Source organism: Leptopilina boulardi, unplaced genomic scaffold (assembly GCF_019393585.1).
Source record: "Leptopilina boulardi isolate dan_hultmark-lab unplaced genomic scaffold, ZJU_Lbou_2.1 LbouV2_31, whole genome shotgun sequence".
In the NCBI taxonomy this organism is placed as follows: domain Eukaryota; kingdom Metazoa; phylum Arthropoda; class Insecta; order Hymenoptera; family Figitidae; genus Leptopilina; species Leptopilina boulardi.
Window position 1 is genome coordinate 795,842 of NW_026137874.1, and position 22,217 is coordinate 818,058.

General features: G+C 27.5%; 1 protein-coding gene across 1 annotated transcript; it reads right to left on the bottom strand.

Moving 5' to 3' along the window:
- Positions 1-7,368: 7,368 nt before the first annotated feature.
- On the bottom strand, positions 7,369-9,755 carry LOC127283242 (uncharacterized). The gene is made up of 6 exons (XM_051307972.1): positions 9,573-9,755; positions 8,820-9,003; positions 8,504-8,738; positions 8,250-8,406; positions 7,976-8,140; positions 7,369-7,637 (listed from the first exon to the last, which is right to left on the bottom strand). The coding sequence occupies exons 1-6, from the start codon at positions 9,648-9,650 to the stop codon at positions 7,467-7,469; spliced, it is 990 nt and encodes a 329-aa protein (XP_051163929.1). The 5' UTR covers positions 9,651-9,755; the 3' UTR covers positions 7,369-7,466.
- Between the last annotated feature and the right edge of the window lie 12,462 nt (positions 9,756-22,217).

Below are 22,217 nucleotides of genomic sequence, written 5' to 3' on the forward strand. Positions count from 1 at the left end.
AATCTTTGAAAATTCAATTACATTTAAAAAATGTTATCTGAAATTATTTGATAAATTATTTTTAGTTTTGTAAAATTTAATTATTGTCTGAAATTTAACAAAATCGTTTAAAATTCAATTATTTCTAAAAATTTCAACTTTACACTCTTCCAAAAGAATTATTATTTAAAAAGAAAATTTTGATTTAAAAATCTGTAAAATATTTTTATTAAAATAAAAAAAATCGACTTTTTTTGTGCCTTTAAATCGATCCGAGGCCTGTTAATTCTTACCTAATTTAGAAAAATAATTTTCTAAATAGTTTAATTAACAGTTTAGAACATTATATTAAACAATAATTAATTAATTGAAAAATAATCATTGGTTGTAAAATTAATTTTAAAAAATACAATTATTTTCTATAATTAAATAAATTTTATAAAAACAAAAGAGCAATCGGAAAATATTTTTTTTTTTTTGGGTAAAAATAATTGCGTGGCGCCAAGTGCGCAAGTAGTCTCGCGAGAGAGTTAAAATTATTTTCTTTGATGAAGGGATTTGATTGAAACAAGACTCCTTGCGCGGTGTATTATCAGGATTGTGTGTTGTTGTTTTTTTTTATATATATATTGCAAAACGTTGTAATAACGCCGAAGGTAATAACGCCTACTTATAATTACACTTCACAGGTCAGTTTCTAAATAGAATTGTTATCGTGTTAATTCATCAAAATATGAATTGCGCTCATATACAATATTGAACGAGGTGTTAAACCATGTGGCGTGCAATTATTTATTAGAGAAAAAAAAATGAAACAACTATCAACTATTATTATTATACTCTGAATATTATTATGAACATATTAAAAATTTTCATTAAATTATTATCAATTATTTCTTCTGTTAATAAATTAAATATTTCAATATTTAATTTTTAACTATTATTACACTATTATTTTCGTTATTTAGATAAGGATTTTAACTATTATAATAATTATATTATTATTATTATTTCAAATTATATAAGAATTTACTAATTTTTAGTAATATTACTATTTGATTTAGTAATATTTTTTATAACTAAAATTTTAGTGAAAAATAACTGGAAATTAGTAGAATTTTTATAACTAATTTAAATTGATCGAATTCAAAATTTAGAGAGTATAAGGAAGAGAATAAAATAGAATTGAAATTATAAATTTATAGTAAAAAATTTAGTTTAATTTCTTTTTGATGTGTAATAAGAATGAAATTCTAAGATTGCATTCCAACGTAACAACTCTTTGCAGCGGCGCATCTTCATTTTGCTTATATATATGTACATTGAAGCGATATATGTATATAGTTGGTAGTGCAATAGCGATAAAGTTATTTTAAGAACTTTCCAATGCGCTCCTAAAGTCCCTGACCTTGTCAGGTGTCAGTGGCAACGTACTGGAAAATCTGCCGACTGCATATATGTGTTCCAAAAAGCCTTAAGTGACGCACCGAGTGACGTTTCATTAGCGCTTGCAAGATATAGACTGTTAAGTCTTAAGTGCGTTCATAAAATATTTTCAAGTCAAGTCTAAGAACCTGGATTATTGCGCAGACAAAAAAAAATATTATCCCCCTCCCCCTTTTTTTTTGTTTATAGCTTTGTTTTTATTATCAATTTTTTTTGAAAAATCTAGTTTTGGATTGTATTCTTTTTCTATTTATATAATTTTTTTTTTATAATTTTGTAAATTTTATCAAAAAATTGAGAAATTGACTCTTTCTCTCTTTTAAAATATAGGAAATTTTTTTTGGAAAATATTGTGACAATTTTTCAGGGTTAATATTTCCTCTCGATTTTAATAGATTCGCATAAAAGGCATGTCTCTAACGAAGAAGATACATTTAACACAGCATGCATCTTACAGAATGCTCAATAACTAAAGTGACGGAAAAATTGAGTCACGTTAAAATCCAATCGTTATACGCCGCGTCGTCACCAGTCATGAAACTTTTAACATGCTTCTCTCTCTCTCTCTCTCTCTCTCTCTCTCTCCCTCTCTTTATATCAAGATAGTTAAAGGCTTAGAGAAGAGAAGTTGAACGAATTGAATTCAGAAAGTAATTCGAATTCAGGTTTTGATTCAAGTTCCACTCGTAAATTCATCAATTTTTTTTTCAAAAAATTCTCATTTCATTACCGCATAGGACAACTATGTTTTGTTTTTTATTTCTAAGAATACAAAAAATGTTTTTGTTTATAGTGGGAAGTTTCTTTATCGAAAACTGTATTTTACAGTCTTTGTCAAGTTTTCTTTTTTTTTTTTTTTTAGTGATAATATGATCCAAGATATCTTGATGTAGGTATATATTCTCTTATGCATTCGTTTCTTATAATGAAATAGTAGATACTAACTTAATTAGAAAAAAAATAAAACACATTTCTGCTGATTCTCATTAACGTCCTATTGACTTTTCAATTCAACGAGTCGCATCGCGAAGACTATAAGGCAGATCGATTTATCTTAGCCCACGGTTTCGCAGAAAGATCCGAGAGAGAGACTCTCGTCGTCGCGATGAAAACGAGAGAAAAATAGATAGTCACTGCAATCACAAAGATCCCAGATCTCTTTACCTCTGAAATTCCATACAGGGAATCGTTAGCGTAAACTTGAAACATTCTATAAGATTATACAAAGCAATTTTTTTCGATTTCATTTCCTTGGGAGAATTTTGTAAATTTGTTAACATCAATTTTTTAATAATAATTTCTCTAAAATTGAAACAATTAAAAAATTTTCAAACAATCTCAAATTTTATTTTGACCAAGATCAGCATCCGCAGGACAAATCAAAAAGTGCGCTATACATTTTTTATTCAGAACTTTCTTCTAACTACTTTGGTAATATTCCCGAACAATTATCTCGCGTATTTAATTTTTCGGACATTTTACCAAATTTTATTTTGAGTGTAGCTCAGCATCCGCTGGACCAATCAAAAAGTGCGCACATACATTTTTTGTTCGAGACTTTTTGCTCAATTTTTTGGCATTATTCCCGAGTCATTATCTGGCAAATATTTTTTTCTACAATTTTTCCCACGATTTTTTGAGTGTGGCTAAGCATCCGCTGGACCATTCAAAAAGTGCGCCATACATTTTTTGTTCAGAACTTTCTTCTAATCACCATGGCCGTATTCCCGAACGATTATCTAGCGAATTTAATTTTTTGAAAATATTTCCAATTTATTTTTGAGTGTAGCTCAGCATCCGCTGGACCAATCAAAAAGTGCGCCATGCATTTTTTGTTCGAAACTTTTTCCCTATTTTATTTACGGTATTCCGGAACGATTATCTCGCAAATTTAATTTTTCTAAATTTTTTCCAAATTTGTTTTCTAGTGTAGCTCAGCATCCGCTGGACCAATCAAAAAGTGCGCCATACATTTTTTGTTCGCTACTTTTTGCTAAAGACTTTGGCGGTATTCCCGAACGATTATCTCGAAAATTTAATTTTTCCAAATTATTTTTGAGTGTAACTCAGCATCCGCTGGACCAATCAAAAAGTGCGCCATACATTTTTTGTTCGAGACTCCCGGGTTAAGACTTTGGCGGTATTCTCGACCAATTATCTCGCAAAATTATTTTTTTGAAATTTTTTAAAAAATTTATCTGAGTGTAGCTCAGCATCCGCTGGACCAATCAAAAAGTGCGCCATACATTTTTTGGTCGATACTCCCTGGTTATGACTTTGGCAGGATTTCCGACCAATTATCTCACAAAATTATTTTCTTGAAATTTTTTAAAAAATTTATCTGAGTGTGGCTCAGCATCCGCTGGACCAATCTAAAAGTGCGCCATACATTTTTTGTTCGAGACTCCCGGGTTAAGACTTTGGCGGTATTCTAGACCAAGTATCTCGCAAAATTATTTTTTTGAAATTTTTTAAAAAATTTATCTGAGTGTAGCTCAGCATCCGCTGGACCAATCAAAAAGTGCGCCATACATTTTTTGTTCAGAACTTTCTTCTAATCACCATGGCCGTATTCCCGAACGATTATCTAGCGAATTTAATTTTTTAAAAATTTTTCCAAATTATTTTTGAGTGTAGCTCAGCATCCGCTGGACCAATCAAAAAGTGCGCCATACATTTTTTGTTCAGAACTTTCTTCTAATCACTATGTCGGTATTCTCGACCAATTATCTCGCAAAATTATTTTTTTGAAATTTTTTAAAAAATTTATCTGAGTGTAGCTCAGCATCCGCTGGACCAATCAAAAAGTGCGCCATACATTTTTTGTTCGCTACTTTTTGCTAAAGACTTTGGCGGTATTCCCGAACGATTATCTCGACAATTTAATTTTTCGAAAATTTTTCCAAATTATTTTTGAGTGTAGCTCAGCATCCGCTGGACCAATCAAAAAGTGCGCCATACATTTTTTGTTCAGAACTTTCTTCTAATCACCATGGCCGTATTCCCGAACGATTATCTAGCGAATTTAATTTTTTTAAAATTTTTCCAAATTATTTTTGAATGTAGCTCAGCATCCGGTGGACCAATCAAAAAGTGCGCCATACATTTTTTGTTCAGAACTTTCTTCTAATCACTATGGCGGTATTCTTGAACGATTATCTTGCGAATTTAATTTTTTGATAATTTTTCCAAATTATTTTTGAGTGTAGCTCAGCATCCGCTGGACCAATCAAAAAGTGCGCCATGCATTTTTTGTTCGAAACTTTTTCCCTATTTTATTTACGGTATTCCGGAACGATTATCTCGCAAATTTAATTTTTCTAAATTTTTTCCAAATTTGTTTTCTAGTGTAGCTCAGCATCCGCTGGACCAATCAAAAAGTGCGCCATACATTTTTTGTTCAGAACTTTCTTCTAATCACTATGGCGGTATTCCCGAACGATTATCTTGCGAATTTAATTTTTTGAAAATTTTTCCAAATTATTTTTGAGTGTTGCTCAGCATCCACTGGACCAATCAAAAAGTGCGCCATACATTTTTTGTTCGCTACTTTTTGCTAAAGACTTTGGCGGTATTCCCGAACGATTATCTCGAAAATTTAATTTTTCGAAAATTTTCCATAAATTTATTTGAGTGTAGCTCAGCATCCAGTGGACCAATCAAAAAGTGCGCCATACATTTTTTGTTCGAGACTCCCGGGTTAAGACTTTGGCGGTATTCTCGACCAATTATCTCGCAAAATTATTTTTTTGAAATTTTTTAAAAAATTTATCTGAGTGTAGCTCAGCATCCGCTGGACCAATCGAAAAGTGCGCCATACATTTTTTGTTCGAGACTCCCGGGTTAAGACTTTGGCGGTATTCTCGACCAAGTATCTCGCAAAATTATTTTTTTGAAATTTTTAAAAAAATTTATCTGAGTGTGTCTTAGCATCCTCTGGACCAATCAATAAGTGCGCCATACATTTTTTGTTCACTACTTTTTTCTAAAGATATTGGCAGTATTCCCGAACGATTATATCGAAAATTTAATTTTTTGAAAATTTTTCAAACTTGTTTTTCAGTGTAGCTCAGCCTCCGCTGGACCAATCCAAAAGTGCGCTATACATTTTTTGTTCGAGACTCCCGGGTTAAGACTTTGGCGGTATTCCCGATCAATTATGTCGCAAATTTAATTTTTCGAAATTTTTTCCAAATTTTGTTTTCTACTGTAGCTCAGCATCCGCTGGACCAATCAAAAAGTGCGCCATACATTTTTTGTTCGAGACTTTTTGCTCAATTTTTTGGCATTATTCCCGAGTCATAATCTGGCAAATTTTTTTTTTCGAAAATTTTTCCCCAGTTTTAGTGAGTGTAGCTCAGCATCCGCTGGACCAATCAAAAAGTGCGCCATACATTTTCTGTTCGCTACTTTTTTTTAATGACTTCGGTGGTATTGGGGAGCGATTATCTCGTATTTTGAAAAAGAATAAATAACGCTTTTAAATGTAAAAATTTAGAATGAAGAAGTAAATCAATGAGATTATTCGAGAAAATGACGCTTTTAGTAATGTATATATATAATTCTCATCGGTGAGTTTCTAGGTTCTCATATATTGAATGTTGGAGGAAGCCTAGAATCCTTTCATCGTGTGTGGGCAATGACTTCGTCATGGAATATCCTAGACTTTCCCATCGCATTGTCTCTCCATATCTCCTACACAAGAGATCAGAGAACTGCATTATGCCATTATATGGAAGAGAGCTCTTGTTACTGTATATACATATATATCTACACAGTAGAATTATATATATATATAAGAAGTCACTATTATTAATGCCATTTCGACCTTGTACAGTTTCTTCCTTCTACTATATACACATATATATAAAAGACACGTGGAGACCATAAATAATGATCAATTTACGAAGGTCAATTACTCTGCACCCTATAACATTATCATCTTTTTGATTTATTACTCTCATAGTGCGCTTCTTATCTATTCATGGTTTTTTTTTAATTTTCTCATTTTAAGGAAATATGTTAAAATTCTAAAAAAAAAATTTAATTCATCAAATCTTTTTTAAAAAATTTCTTGATGTCTGATTTGAAATTAATCTCAATTTTTTTTTTAAATTTAGAAAAATTCTGATGATTTTTCTCCTATACAGTTAAATAGCTGAAAAATTTTAAAAGAGTGTAAAATTTGAAGAAAAAAAAATTGTTGAATACATCTCGGAACTGTTTAAATATATATGACAGTTGTCGTTTGGTGCCGCTTTACTGTTATTAAATCTCGGTTCATAAAGAGAAGTAGGTAGCGGTGGCGAACCGCAGACTATACAGATGGTCGCGTACTTTCGTAATAAGTCCATAGCAAAACTGGCATTTCCATTCCCTTCCTTAAAAGCCTTTTGACTTCTATAAATGTTACAGCAACAATGAAGTGTCGAGTTTTGAGCGACAGATGGATATATATTGTTAGTTTCACTGTGACATGAATGATGAAAACAAATAAATCATTTTATTCTGAATAATAATTCATATTTATAAACAAATTATACATTATAATAATATAGAAAATAATTGAATTTAATTTACATAACGATTGCATAAAATGATTAAAATTATTATAATATAATAATTATTTTTATTATTATATTTCAAATAACAAAATTATCATTACTCTCTAAATTTGAATTCATTCGCTAATTTAAATTAGTAAAAATTTCTACTAATTTTTTTGGTAATTTTTATTTAGGCCGATGTCTTATTCTTTTGCACCAGTAGTAGATATAAATTTTAGTCAGACAGAATGTGTCAATTTTTTTTCTGAGGCAAATATATTTTTATTTGCTTCATATAAATTTTGTTTCTCTAGTTGTGCTAAATGAAAAATTCATCTTAATTGTTTCTACTAAATTTTAGTTATTTTTCACTACTTTTTTTTTAAATAATACAAAATTATAAAATACAAATACGTTTATTAATAACATAAATTTACAATTTTAAAAAAATGACATTCTCGCCAATTAATAAAAAGGGACGTGTAAATTTTAATATCAAGTGTGCAAATTTTCTTGATTCTCGACGGGTGGTTTTGAATCCGGAAATTTTTTATCATCGTGAAGCGATTCATATAAAATAATATAATTATCACGAAGTTGAATTAAACGATGCCATAAATTTATATGCGTTATTTCTTCATTTGTTGTCTGATCTTCATTGATAATCTAATATCAAAATTATAATAATTGCCAATAAAAAAAAAATTAATAAAAATAATTAAGTAAAAAATTATATATAAAAAAAAATATTAATACAGAATATAAATTATTTAAATTATTGTATTTATTCTCTTATTGTTATTTAAATAGCAAAAAAATTTTAAATATTCAAAAATTATATTAAAAGAAATTATTATATTAAAATAAAAATTTTTGTGTTATTTATAAAAATTATAAGTTTGTAATACTTTTGTTTTTAATTTTTGAATTTAAATTTTAAATTTTAATTTTAAATTTTAATTTTAAAAAATAATTAAATTTCCTAAATCGAATATAAAACTTACTCTTTCAATGTTTCTCATTCGTGTCACTTGAAGGCATTTGAGATGAAAAAATAATTCATAACCCCAACAATCGATTGTTTCTGTACAACGAGTTATTTGAATTAAATCACGTGATAATTCCGGAGTCGGTGACATTATTGACATTGCTTGAAGCCAACGTTTTAACTGTATATAATTTGATAAGGGGGAAAAAAAAAATTTTTTAATTGAATTTTTTTACAATGCGAATTTATAATACATACTTATTTAATATATTTGACATTTAATTTCTCACCACAGTTGTATCTGCAATTAGTTGCACAGCTGCCGGTCTCATGACACTTATAAGATTTCCAATAACTGAATTATCCTCCTTGTGTGTTGTAATATAAGTTGTTAATGAACTATTCCAATTTGCTGATGGTCCACATTGTACACTTCTTAATTCTCGTCTGATTTTTATTTTTCAATTATTATAAACAATTTTTTTTTTTTTTTTTTTTTTTGGGAAATTAATTAAATTTTGTATAATTTAATTAACAAACTTACTGTTGAAAAAGTGTGGACATTATTTTATCAATAACATAGTAGGATGGAGCAAAAACTAATTGTTTTGTGCATAATGAAAGTTTAGCAGCAAGAAATGCAAGTAATTGCCCTAAAGGTCCGGGTCTTCGTCGAAGCATTGATCCTTCAAAACGTTTTAAACGATAAATTTTTCTTTTATGAATTCCTCGCCGCGTGTGTCTTTGATCGTATGTTGAAAGTGAATAATAACTCGTTACTGAAGAAGTAATTATTAAATTAAATTAATTATTTTTTTTAATTAAAAAAAAATAAAAAAATTTTTATTGTAAAATTTTACCATCAATTTCTGGTCTTGTGGTAGAATTATAATTTCCAAATGTCGATGATACTGAACCTGCTGTTGATAATTGAGTTGTACTTCCACCGGAAGTTCCAGATTTAACAGTCGATGGTGTGTAACTCTCAATAATAGTGTTTAATTCTATAACTTTATTTGGAAATTTATTCAAACAATTCAGTGCCTAAAATAATTTTAAATTCACAATTATTTATTCTATTTTATTTAAATTATAAAAGAAAATAATTTTTTAAAAATTTTAATACATAATTATTATTTAAAAATAAAAGTATTACTGCAAATATAGAAAATAGTAAAATTTTATGACACTTTAAATTACGTTATTAAAATTAGTGTTAAGGCCATTCCTTTTTCGACAAGATTTGTAAATTACATAAATTATAAGTACCGTAGTCATCATTAACTATCAATAATAAAATTTATAATTATTTAAAAGCCATAGTTTTGCAAACACATTTATTATGAGAAAAATTGGGTTAAAAAATTGTTTTTTGAAATTATAATTTTTATTTCTTTATGATGAATTATGATTTTTTTTTCTCAATAATAACTAACATTTGTAACCTATATGACTTTTTTTGAAATATAGATTTTGAGTTGTAAAAAAATAACGTAATAAACTAATTTTTATTATGAATAATGTATGCATTAAAACTTGGAAGGTTATAATAATAATAATAATAATTGGGTATAATTAATTTGCAATTATATAGTTAGATTTAATTTACGAACCTCCGTTTGTAGCATCTCAACACATGGTTTATTAATTTGTATTTCAGAATTCATTTTATTATTTTCTGAATCGTCCATTATTCTAAAATCTTATTATCTAATTCCACTTGAATTTTGACAATTTTTCATTTTGGCATTTCAATTTCAAAATAATACTTTTTCACTGCAAATTCAATTTACAAAAAAAAAAAAAAAAAAAAAACAAACAATCGACAGACACTCGATTTTCTATTTATAACCTCTATAAAATATTCCATTAAAAATACTATTTCTTAGTTAATTATTTAAATACAAATTTTATAGTGTAAAATAATTTTATTTAAATTTTTTATTTAAATTATTTTATAAAATAATTTTACATTTAATAAATTGTAATTAAAACTTTGCAAAAATTAATTTTATACAAATTTTATGTTTATCTTTATATACTTAGAAAATTATTTCGCTATATAGAGAGGATAAATTTTTTTTTGTAAAATTTTATAGTGTCAGTTTTAAAATCATATTAAATGAGTAAAATTACATTTTCTGTTACACTGATGTACCGTTGTAAAAATAATTTATTGCGTTTGTTATATACGGAAGCGGAAGGTGACGATCAGGTTAGTTCAGGAGTTTAGAATTCTAAAGGTGGAATTAATCCTCGTAAAATAACGCATGGTCGGTATATATGTATAGTAAAATCGTATGTCTTCGAACTAGTTTATAGCATAAATAAAACCACCTACATTGATAAGAAAAAAGTTTAATGAAAAAAAAAAAAATTTTCTATATTATACAATATCTGTATTATATCATCATAAAATAACTATTATATCATATATAATAGTTGTTTTAACGTTTATATCCAGGTAATAGCATCACGTACATAATTATAGCAATAATTCCTTTATACACTCGAATAAAATCATATACATATATATTAGATGGAAATATTTTTACTATATATTTATTTTTGAAAAAGTAAATTAAATTTTTTTTTTTTGCAAAAAGAAATTTTTTTTAAAGTAAGCATAATTTAAACTGGATATATTTTTTATAAAATTATTTTTTTCACTATTTTATTATATATTTATTTTTCATATATATTTTTTTAAATATAAAAGTTCGCAACACGTGACAAAAAATAAATTATAAAATTTATCCGTGAATCATAAATGTAGATAGAAAAATTTTTTTCGAATTAATCTGATATTGCAAAAAAAAAAAAAAAATATTATTGTTGAGACATATTAAAATATAGTTTATATATATTATGCCCCATAAAATTTATATCACATCTGATATAATCTAGTCTTTTATAATTTCTCGATAATTCATTTTTCATTGTGTTATTTAGATATATCAAAAAGTATAAATTGACTATATAATATTATCAAAAGCGATTGACCCATATATATGACGATCTCCACAGTGACTCTGAAAATATACAGGTTATTATTTCCGACAAACAACGCATTCATGAACTTTGTTTCACATAACGAGTCACGACAAAATATTATTATATATTTATTTATATGTGTTAGTTCAATGTATAATATTAGAAGTTTTGGTTCCATTGCACGAAATCGTAAAGTTTACACAAGGTTTATATTATATAGAAAGGAATGAAGCACGATCAACGACTCACGATCTTGCGTAAGCTAAACTATTCATTTTCATTAAAGATCAACTATACCGCAGCGATATAAAAAAGGAGAGAGCAAATCCTTTTTTTTTTTTTTTTTTGCAAGGTCGTCTTTTTCATATTATATGTCCTCAGCAACAAATTACTAATCACTGAAAAAAAAAAAATAGTATTTAAAATCAACGTTTTAATACTGCTGTTTCGTTATAACAAAAAGCAATTCTTACTTAAAAACATAAAATTATATTTATTATTAAAAACCAATTATATGGTAAATCTTATTTTCCTGCAAAAAGAAGCTAGAATTTCACAACAATCATTTTTATTAAAAAAAATTTTTAATTTCTTCTAATTCAAATTTTTTTCTCGAAAAAAAAAAAAATCCATCGTTTGTGGTTGATTACAAAATTTCACGTTAATCATTCAGCGCAAAAGGTGATAGCAAATCTTTTCGATCTGTTTGCGCAAAACTTTCGCTACAATTATGCGCGCCATATATTTGCGGGCTTCTAAAAGTGCAAAGGGCACAAATAACACGTGTGGTCTCTTTTTACGTTTATCTATACGTAACATATAAAATAATCTCCAAAAGAAATCTTTTTCTCTATCGCAAGCATCATTTTTTCTGTATAAATGATTTACTATATTTTATTTATAATTGTACGGCATTTATTTTTAATTGATCAAAATAGACAATTATAACAAATTTTTTTTTTTTGCCACTCATCAAAAGTATATATGTGATAATTAATTTTATGCGATTAATTTTTATATTAATTTTATAATATCACCCAGAGAAATGATTTATTTGAACCAAATAAAATATATTTGAGTTAAATAAACGTATATTTTCTTTGGCTTAAATAAATTTTTTATTTAAATGAAATAAAATATATTTGCAACAAATAAAAGAGTTAGTAGGCTCGGAGACAAATATACCATTTGTCTGAGTGTATAAATATAATAATTCGTATAAATATCATTATAGGCAATATCTTCAAGTTTCATCCCTGTATTTTCTTGACCATTAATTTTTTTTTTTTTTTTTTTATTTGCAAACGTGCATCAGCAAAAGATTGCGAAAGGAAAGAAAATAAGAAGTCTATACAAAATCGTGACAAGGAAACTGATTTTTTTTTCTCATTTATTTCCGAAACGTTTATAGAATCATTTGTAAACAATAATATTTCATTAGTTTTCAAAAATAATGCCTCAAAAAATATTTTCTGCGCGGAAAAAGTTTTTCAATCTGGAATCGGGATAAGTTTTACCAAAACAGCGATATTTTCTCTAAAACAACGAAAATTTTCGTTATTCTAGAGAAACATATATACCTGTTCCAGATAAAGATTTTTTTCCGTGTGATAAAAAAGAAATGGAAAAATTTGAAGTGTTTTTTAAATTTTCAAGTTTATTATTATTGTTATTATTATTATTATTTTTAAATTTATTAATATATTAATTTTATAATTATTATAGTTATTATATTATATAATTTTAAATAATAATAATATTAATTAATAGTATAATTTTCCCCAGATAAAAGTATTTAATATTCTTTAAACGAAGTTTATAGAATTTCTGGATATATCATCATCATTATCATCACTGTCCTTGAATCATTTACTTAATAATTTATTTTTTTTTTAATTACTTCCACATAATCTTCAAACACCTGCTTCTAAAATGATTAATAGCTGACAAAATTCATCGTTGATTCACTCGACGTGTGGATTATGGGACTTTTCATATATTTTATATGATTCCCGTTTTAATCTTTTGAAGCATCAACATAAGTTGCATTTATTATTTAACCCTTTGGAAATAAATTATTAATTTATTTTTTATTTACAAATATTTTTCCAATTATTATTATTATTATTTGCTAATTTTTTTTTTTTATTAGCAATCAAAAAAAAAAAAAATTATAAAATTTCATTTTCTATTGAATATTATAAAATAGTTGGCAAAATTAAATCAAATATTAATCCTACTACGATTTGCTGACAGGCGAACTTTTTCTGATTTGCAATTCTAATATTCACGAATTCAGTATATAGTATGAACTAAAGAGGCAATCACGTATTTAATTCCGTATATATAAATTCCAGATTTCAATCACGATTTTGAATATTATCAAAATAAATGGCTTCATTAAAAGTAAAATTGATTTTATGAATTATTTATTTCTTGCTAAAGTCACTAATATACTTTATATAAATATATATATGCGCGCGTGAGTGGGATTCAATGATTTACAGAGCATATATGCGTTTCAATATTATTGCAAAATTTATCATAGATTTTCTGTTCGAAATATTTTAGTGTGTCTTTAAAAAAAAAAAAAAAAGATTTATTTAAAAAAATTTCAAAATTATTTATTAAATAATAATTATTTGATAATAGTCAAGTAACCGATTATTTGAATGAATTTAATTGTTTCTTCAGTGTAGTTATTAGTTAATATAGTTATAATTATTATAATATAGTTGATTCAAAATTTATTTTTTTGTTCTTAAAATTTTCTAAAAAAAAATTCAATTTAAATTTCCTTTGAATTTTCTGTCATAATTTACCATATATTGAATCTTTGGAAAAAAAGATGATCGTTCATGAATTTATGATCGGAGTCAATATATTTAATCACGAGAGCTAAGTCTCGCATTCATATATCTATTAACGAACAAAGCTTCTATACGACTTCTATCGTGCGAACATACAGTAGTCACGATTCTGATTACATATACCTTTGTTAAAAAAAAATAAAGGAGCCAATGAAGACTTTGTTATTGTTGCACAAAGTGAAAGAAACGAAATGAAGAAAGTCTTTTTAATTCTTCGATGACAATATATATATATATAAAGCGTGAGGAAAAATCATAATTCAAATTTACAATTTTAATTAGTATTATTAAAATTTATTTCTTGATTTCTATTCTGTTTTTTATTTTTTTTTTTTTAATAAAAAGGAAGTTTAAATAAATGAGGGTTAAATAGAAGAAAAAAAAGAATTTAAATAAATGAGAGTTTATATAAGCCCTTATTATAAAAGCGTTTCATTATAAAATTACGGCTATTATAAATATTTAAAAGTTATTTATAACTGAATATTTATTACTATAATTATATTGTATATGGTGACTGTCTTATATTATACACTGTGTATAGCTCAAGGTGGACAAAGTATATAACAGGTGGTTGCATTTTCAAAAGAGAGAAGCCATCGGCAAAAAAGATGATGATGAGCGCAAAATAGAATCACATTTTAAAAGAGCGGATATGAAGAGATTGATAGTTTAAACCTTAAACGTTATGTATACATATATGTACACACATAGAATGAAAATCTCTGACGAAAGGATCAATTTACTCCACGACCTTGACTTGAGAGAGAGAGAGAGCAATAATTTTCCTCATGAAACTTGTTTATTTCCATTGTCCAATATTGGGACCAATTTTATTTCTCGCGCATTATTTCCATATTTAATGGTTTCCCTTCTTATATATAAGAAAATTTTCATTTATCTATATGTAGTAAGACTTCATAGAATCACCTCTGCCTTGAAGCGTATTTTGGTTCTTTTCTCTCTCTCTCTCTCTCTCTCTCTCTCTCTCTCTCTCTTTTGCCATCCATTTGGGCGTGTTCGCGGCGTGAAATCGAGTTGAGATTTATCTTCGACTCGTCTTCAATTTACTCTTCCAGCGGCTGACCGCGCGCTCTGGATTTGTGCCGCGTGCGTTTTTCTCGTATTCCCCCCTCGAAACGTTTTTCCACTCGTAAATCTATAGTGAGGCCTATGAAAACGGTTTGTAACCACGAATGCCGTGACCAAGCTACTTTCTCGATGCATTTTGATTAAACAGTTCCTCTCTGGACGAAAAGAGAGAAAAACAAAAAAGAAACAAAAAAAAAAAAAAAAAAAAAGAGACGATTGAAAAGAATAAAGCCAGCAGCAGATATCTTGTACATTTAACACCAGTCTTGCACGCATCTTATGGTCAAAATTACGGTTCTTGATAAGAAAACATCACGTTAAATTATAATCTACCAAGAAGCATATTTTTCCTTTTTGTTTTTATATTTGTTATACAGAAAAGTTGATTTTATTTAGAAAAATTTAATAAGTAAGCAAACCGCGAGGTAAAAATAAATAAAAACAAGTGATACAAGGAAAAAAAGGAATAAAAATTTTTTTTTAAATTAATTCATTTAAAAGTAAACACGAATCCGCTAAATAAGCTCGCGGAATTTGTAAAATGAGGACGCGAAACTAGGTCGCGGAATTTACGAAGTTAGATCACGGATTCGCGGAATTCTCAAAACTAGATTGTCGAATTCGCGAAATTAGATCACGGATTCGCCAAATTAGATCGCGGAATTTGCCAAATTAGGTCACAGTATTCGCAAAAATCGACCGCAGAGTTCGCGAAATTAAGCCGCGAAACTAGACCACGGATTTTGCGAAATTAAGCCACGTAATTAGATTACGATTTACGCGGAATTAAATAACAGATTTCGCGAAATCAGATCACGGATTCGCCAAATTAGATCGCGGTATTCGCGAAACAAGGTCACGGATTTAGCGAAACTAGATCGCGAAATTTTGCCAAATTAGGTCACTGTATCCGCGAAAGTAGACTGCAGAGTTGGCGAAATTAAGCCGCGTAAGTAGATCACGGTATACGGGAAATTAAATCACGTAATACGCGAAATCATATCATGGATTCGCCAAATTAGATCGCGGAATTCGCGAAACAATATCACGGATTTAGCGCAATTAAGTCGCGAAACTAGATCGCGGAATTTGTCAAATGAGGTTACCCTATTTGCGAAATTAAGCCGCGTAATTAGATCACGGTATACGCGAAATTAAATCACGATATACGCGAAATTAAATCACGGATTTCTCGAAGTCAGATCACGGATTCGCCAAATTAGATCGCAGAATTCGCGAAACAAGGTCACAGATTTAGCGAAAGTAAGCCGCGTAATTAGATCACGGTATACGTGAAATTAAATCACGGATTTCGCGAAATCAGATCACGGATTCGCCAAATTAGATCGCAGAATTCGCGAAACAAGGTCACAGATTTAGCGAAATTAAGTCGCGAAACTAGATCGCGGAATTTGCCAAATTAGGTCACTGTATTCGCGAAGTAGACCGCGGATTTCGCGAAATTATGCCGCGTAATTAGATCACAGTATACGCGAAATTAAATCAGGGATTTCGCATAATTAGATCACGGATTCGCCAAATTAGATCGCGGATTCCGCGAAACTAGGTGACGGATTTCGCGAAATTAGATCGCGGATTCGTAAAAATCTATATAACATCAAAAAAAAATTAAATAAAATCTAATTCTATTTTTGCTCAATTAAAAAGAAACTTTACCAAGGTAAAAATTATCACTAAACATAACCTAAAATTTTTTCTGATGCAAGTTCTCTTCTTTTGTGGAGCGTCTCACATGTATATAGTGAAATTATTCTGTTTATGTTTGAAACGTTTGATCAAGTGCATATGGAGACCAGTTACATATATATATATATATATATATATATATATATATAGGTAACAATGGTGTGTTTATAGGAACATATATATTGTCAGGACAGTTACTTGGGTGTAACTTTTATGTAACCGGAGCCTTGATAGAAAGGAAAATCATTTTACAATAATCATTCGTCAAGTCAACCCATAGTCCCACTCTCGCCATTATATCAGCATTCTCCCCTTGTTTCATGTGGAGCGAAAGAATGAACAGGTCGTGGGTGTGTTCCATGTAATTCGCATACTCGGGAACAATGTGACTTTATGCTAAATAACCGGACGCTATATTCTTTTTAAAACTCGACGAGACAGTAACGGTCCTCCTTACCAAATATGAGTGCGAGCTTAGCGCAATTTTTACAATTTCTTCTTTTTCTAAATTTTGGATTTTTCAAAAAAATTAATCTGTCGCATTATTAATGGCGGCTAAATTAATTTTAATTAACGTAGTAACGTTGCTATGCTAACGGTTGATGTAGTAACCGGTGCTATGGTAATAATTGCTATAGGTAACCGTTACTAGTGACCCAAATTTAATCGATAAAATCAATTTCGGTTTTTAGAGATGAGAGTATAGAAATTTAATTTTTATTCTCGGATGTTTAACTTCGCATATTGTGCATAAGTCGTAACCTTGAACTCCAAGAGTGCAGCTAACTGTAGCCATATATACCTATATGTATATATGTAGTTCTCGAGCAATGAGGAAGAGATTGCATCTGATTCGCGCCTTTTACTTTGTTTTGTGTTTTATAGCACAACCTTTCGCCTATGAACTCTTTGGGGAATAAGATAAAAAAAGAAAATTATACAAAGTTCGCCAAAAGTGCAACACAACATTGTATTGTTCTTAATGATTTACTATATATTATACAAACTGCAAGTTCGTCTTGAGAAAAAAAAATTTTTTATTATAAACTATTTTTGTTCTTAAAGTATGAATTTGCTCCTGATTTTACTTTTTTGTGTTAAAATCAACAAAATGGAAAAAGAAAAAAATATATTTTATGACACAATGGACGCTACTACTAAAATTCATAATTCACAATCATGAGGTACTATTCAAGTTACGTTATTGTCCTCTGTGAAAGAATTGCTACTGTTGATAATATTTATATATATATTTTTTTCATTTTTTACAAAATTGAACATTCAATCTCGTTCTAAATGAATTATATTTTTAGTAGAGAGAGAAAATTACAGTAAATTACAATTTATGAGTTTGTAATTGAATCGACAAAAATTTGCAATAAAAAATATACATCAAAATTTAAAGTTAAAAATAAATAATTTTATTGCAAAAATATATTTCTGCTAATCTTAAAAAAAAAATTTTGATATCCACTTTAAATGAAAATTCACGAATGAATAATTTCAAGTTTATATAGAAAGCATTCGAGATGAAAAAAAAAGTAAAAATTCTTAAGAGAAACCCCAAGATAAATTTACGCGTCAAATCCTAAAAGTAACCCCGGCAGGTGTCAGATGTATCTTGTGTGTATATGCCTTGGCCAATCGTCGTGTGTCTTGTTCACGCGCGCAGGAGCACAGGGAGAATTTACAGCTGCTTTAAGCGTTGAGAGAACATTACACTCTAATATTATGTGTACCACCCTTCACAAAAGTCTTAAGAATTTTTATTATGTCAATAAAGCAAAAAAAAAAAAATTTGTTTCTTTGGAAAAATACACAAATTTACTAAAGGGAGAAAAAAATCATTTTATTTCGTAGAAAAACTCTAAAATTCATTTTAGAAGAATTTGTTTAGGAAATAAATATTTAAAATGAAACATAAAAAAATTATCAACGTAGAAATCCAACTTACCGACTGATAAGAAATATTTTAAAAAATAAAAATATTAAAATTAACGATATAGAAATCTACCTTACCGACTGATGGTAAAACAGTTTTTTAAAAATGAAAATATAAAAACTTTACCGACGCAGAAATCTACCTTACCGGCCAATGGTAAATTTTTCGAGAAAAATATAAGAATTTTTTACCGTCAGTCGGTAAGGTAGATTTTTATATCTGTAATTTTCTATATTATATCTATCTATATTATAAAATCAAAAATTAAAAATATAAAAAAATTACCGACACAGAAATCTACCTTACCGACTGATGGTAAAACAGTTTTTTAAAATGAAAATATAGCAAATTACCGACAAAGAAATCTACTTTACCGACTGATGGTAAAAATTCTTTTAAAAAAATTACCTAAGTCGGTAAGGTAGATTTCTGTATTGGTCATTTTCTATATTTTAATTTTTCAAAAACCTATTTACTATCAGTCGGTAATAAAGATTTGTGTCTGTAATTTTTATATTTTAATTTTTCAAAAAACCTGTTTTACCATCAGCCGGTAAGGTGGATTTCTAGGTCGGTATTTTTTTATATTTTTATTTTTTAATAATTTTTTACCGTCTTGTTAATTTTTTAACTATCTATATATTAATTATTGTAATAATTAATAATTTCAATTATTAATTGTTGTAATTATCAATTATTTTAATTATTAATTATTGTAATTATTAATATTAATGCAAAAAATTATTACAATTATTTATATTTTATATAATATTATAGAGAAAAAATAAATAAAAATTGATATAAAAATTTATCATGACTGGAAAAATTCTAATAAAAAAAAAAAAAAATGTTGTGCTGGTTGAACCTTGGCTCCTTCAAGGCATCCTTGAACTTGAACGAGTTGAGGTAAGGGGCCGCGCCGTTTTGTTGCTATGTAAGTTATTTTTGTTCTTGGCTTTGCCCCGCTAAGTTCATCATCCCGGAACACACTGCGATACGTAAATATAGACTATGATGAAGGTATAATAATTTTCTACCTTTTCTTTTTGGGAAAGTGGCCAATTTTAATAAAATCAATTTTCTTTTTTATTAAAAAAAAATTTTCCTGTTCTAGTTTTCGTTTAAAAAGAATGCGATTATTTTTGAGAATATTATTCTTTGAATAGAAAGACAGAAGAATTTTTATTTTTTATAAAGAGGACAATAGCGATACTCTTGTTTTGAGTATAAAAATAGAAAATTTCCTCTCAAGGGAAGAATAATAATTTTTTTTTTTTTTTTTTTTTTGCATTCTTAAGGTGGGATTACTCGTGCACATACTTGAGTGACCAGATATGATAAAGATAGTAGAAACTATTATTAGAGATATATCACAGCAGGAAGCCCCATCTCTGTACAGCTTGCACGTTTTTATTTTTCTTCTCTTCCTCCTCTCTTTATGTTCAAGTGTCAGGGCCGCATCTGATGTATATAAAAAGGGCACTTACATGGCATTATTACATTCAGAATTCACAATGTTGATCTTGTCTTTGTTATGTAAAGATAAAGTCAAATTGAACAGTTCATTTCATAATAACCAACTTTATTACAATAAGGTAACACAGTCAGTAATTTTTCATTCTAGAATTTTTTTTTTAATTTTAACTATCATTTTATTTATTTATTTATATATATATACTCTCGAATTTAGAGAATAATTTATTGAACATTTTCTAGAGGGCTGATGCTGGGAAAATGATATCAAATGACGTTTTATCATTATTCACTATATTATTATTATCTACAATTAAAATCGTTTAGTCGGATCAATAATAATAAGATGATAAAATATGTCATTTGCAATTTTCTTACTCGTAAATCTTAATATTTCTTTCTCCTAAATCGCGCTATGTTAAAAAAAAAAAAAAAACAGGAAATTAAGCTCAACTTTCCATACTCTGAAATCGATTGGAAATCAGAGATATATGACTAATCACGATTCGTTAAATTGCAAAGATCACATTTCGCGCCTATATAATCGGGCACGAAATCTCGTTAACTTTTCTCTCTCTCTGTTCATTGCTTGGCTGTAAACAAGTCGAGACCCTCAAGACACATCATGAATTGCACTCGTGCCCTTAAGGATTCTGGCGCCAACGCTTCGTCTTATAAACTGACGGAATCTCTAAGTATTGCAGGCGCCATAGAAAATTTTTGATGATTTGATAATATCATGTTTTATTGCTTTTCCCCGTGTGCATCGCGTTTCAACTTTGCGGATATGAGCAGGCCGCAAAAAAAAAAAAATAAAAGGATTCGCTCTCCTCTATAGAAGCAGTTAAAACTTTTTAATCTTTCAGTGAAGATATATAATGAAATGAAAATTATAGAATTTTTTTTAATTATTCGCTCGTCAAAAATCGTTTATTGGGATTTTTAACAAAAAAATTTATTAAAAAAAAATATTTCATTTAAATAAATTTTTATTGGATATAAATAAAATATTTTATTTACGTCAAATAAATATGGTCTAAGTAGGCTCTGAGACAATTATATACGTTTATTTAACTCGAATATATTATATTTGGTTCAAGTAAAACATTTCTCTGATGGGTGTAAAAAGTTATTTTTTTTATTAAAAATTTAAATAATTAATTATTATAATAATTAATACATAGATAGTTAAAAAATTAACAAGACGTAAAAAATTATTAAAAAAATAAAAATATAAAAAATTACCGACACAGAAATCTACTTTACCGACTGATGGTAAAACAGATTTTTAACAAAAAATTTATTTAAAAAAATATTTATTTGATTTAAATAAATTTTTATTGAATTTAAATAAAATATTTTATTTACGCCAAATAAATATGGTCTAAGTAGGCTCTGATACAATTATATACGTTTATTTAACTCAAATATATTATATTTGGTTCAAATAAAACATTTCTCTGTGTGTAAAAAGTTATTTTTTTTATTAAAAAATAAATGAATACAGGATTTACCTGTATGATTGAAATAATAAAATAAATAAATAAAATAATTAGAATATAAAAAAAAGAAAATAATAATAAATAAAATAAATAAAAAAAATAAGTAACTAAAAAAATGAACAGTAATTTTTTAAAAATTAAAAATCGTAAAAAATAGAAATTATAAAAACGATATGATTTCATGGTATAATCATGTATCTTTACTTGTTTCTCCGCGACTTGAGTTTCGCAAGGACACTACGCAGTGGCAGCACCTTACAGGCGATAACTACTTTTTCATTTCTATATATCCATATTCTATACAATAAATAATTTTTTTAGAGAAAATAAATGTTTCAAATTTGCAAACAATATATTATTATTTTATAAATAAGAAATATATTCTAAAAAGCTATATATAATTCTTAAAAATATTAATTTTTAATAATATTGTTATCAGTAAAAAGCAAAAAAATTATTTTATTCAAATAATCACGATTAACAAAAAAATATTAACGAAATAATTTTTATTTTTATTTAAATTAAATAAACTATATTTTGCTAATTCAAATATATAAATAATTTTATATTAATAGATTATCGTAAAAAAATCTTCACCTAGATCAGCGATATGTTTCACTAAAACAGGAAAATTTTTCGCTATTCTAGAAAAATATATCGCTGTTCCAGAGAAACTTA

Bases quoted from the DNA above. Each gene is read 5' to 3' on its own strand.
- LOC127283242 (XM_051307972.1), bottom strand. From the start codon at position 9,650: ATGGACGATTCAGAAAATAATAAAATGAATTCTGAAATACAAATTAAT. The intron at 8,739-8,819 runs GTAAAATTTTAC...TTACTTCTTCAG, and splicing joins CACAAGACCAGAAATTGATG to TAACGAGTTATTATTCACTT. The intron at 8,141-8,249 runs GTGAGAAATTAA...AATTATATACAG, and splicing joins TAATTGCAGATACAACTGTG to TTAAAACGTTGGCTTCAAGC.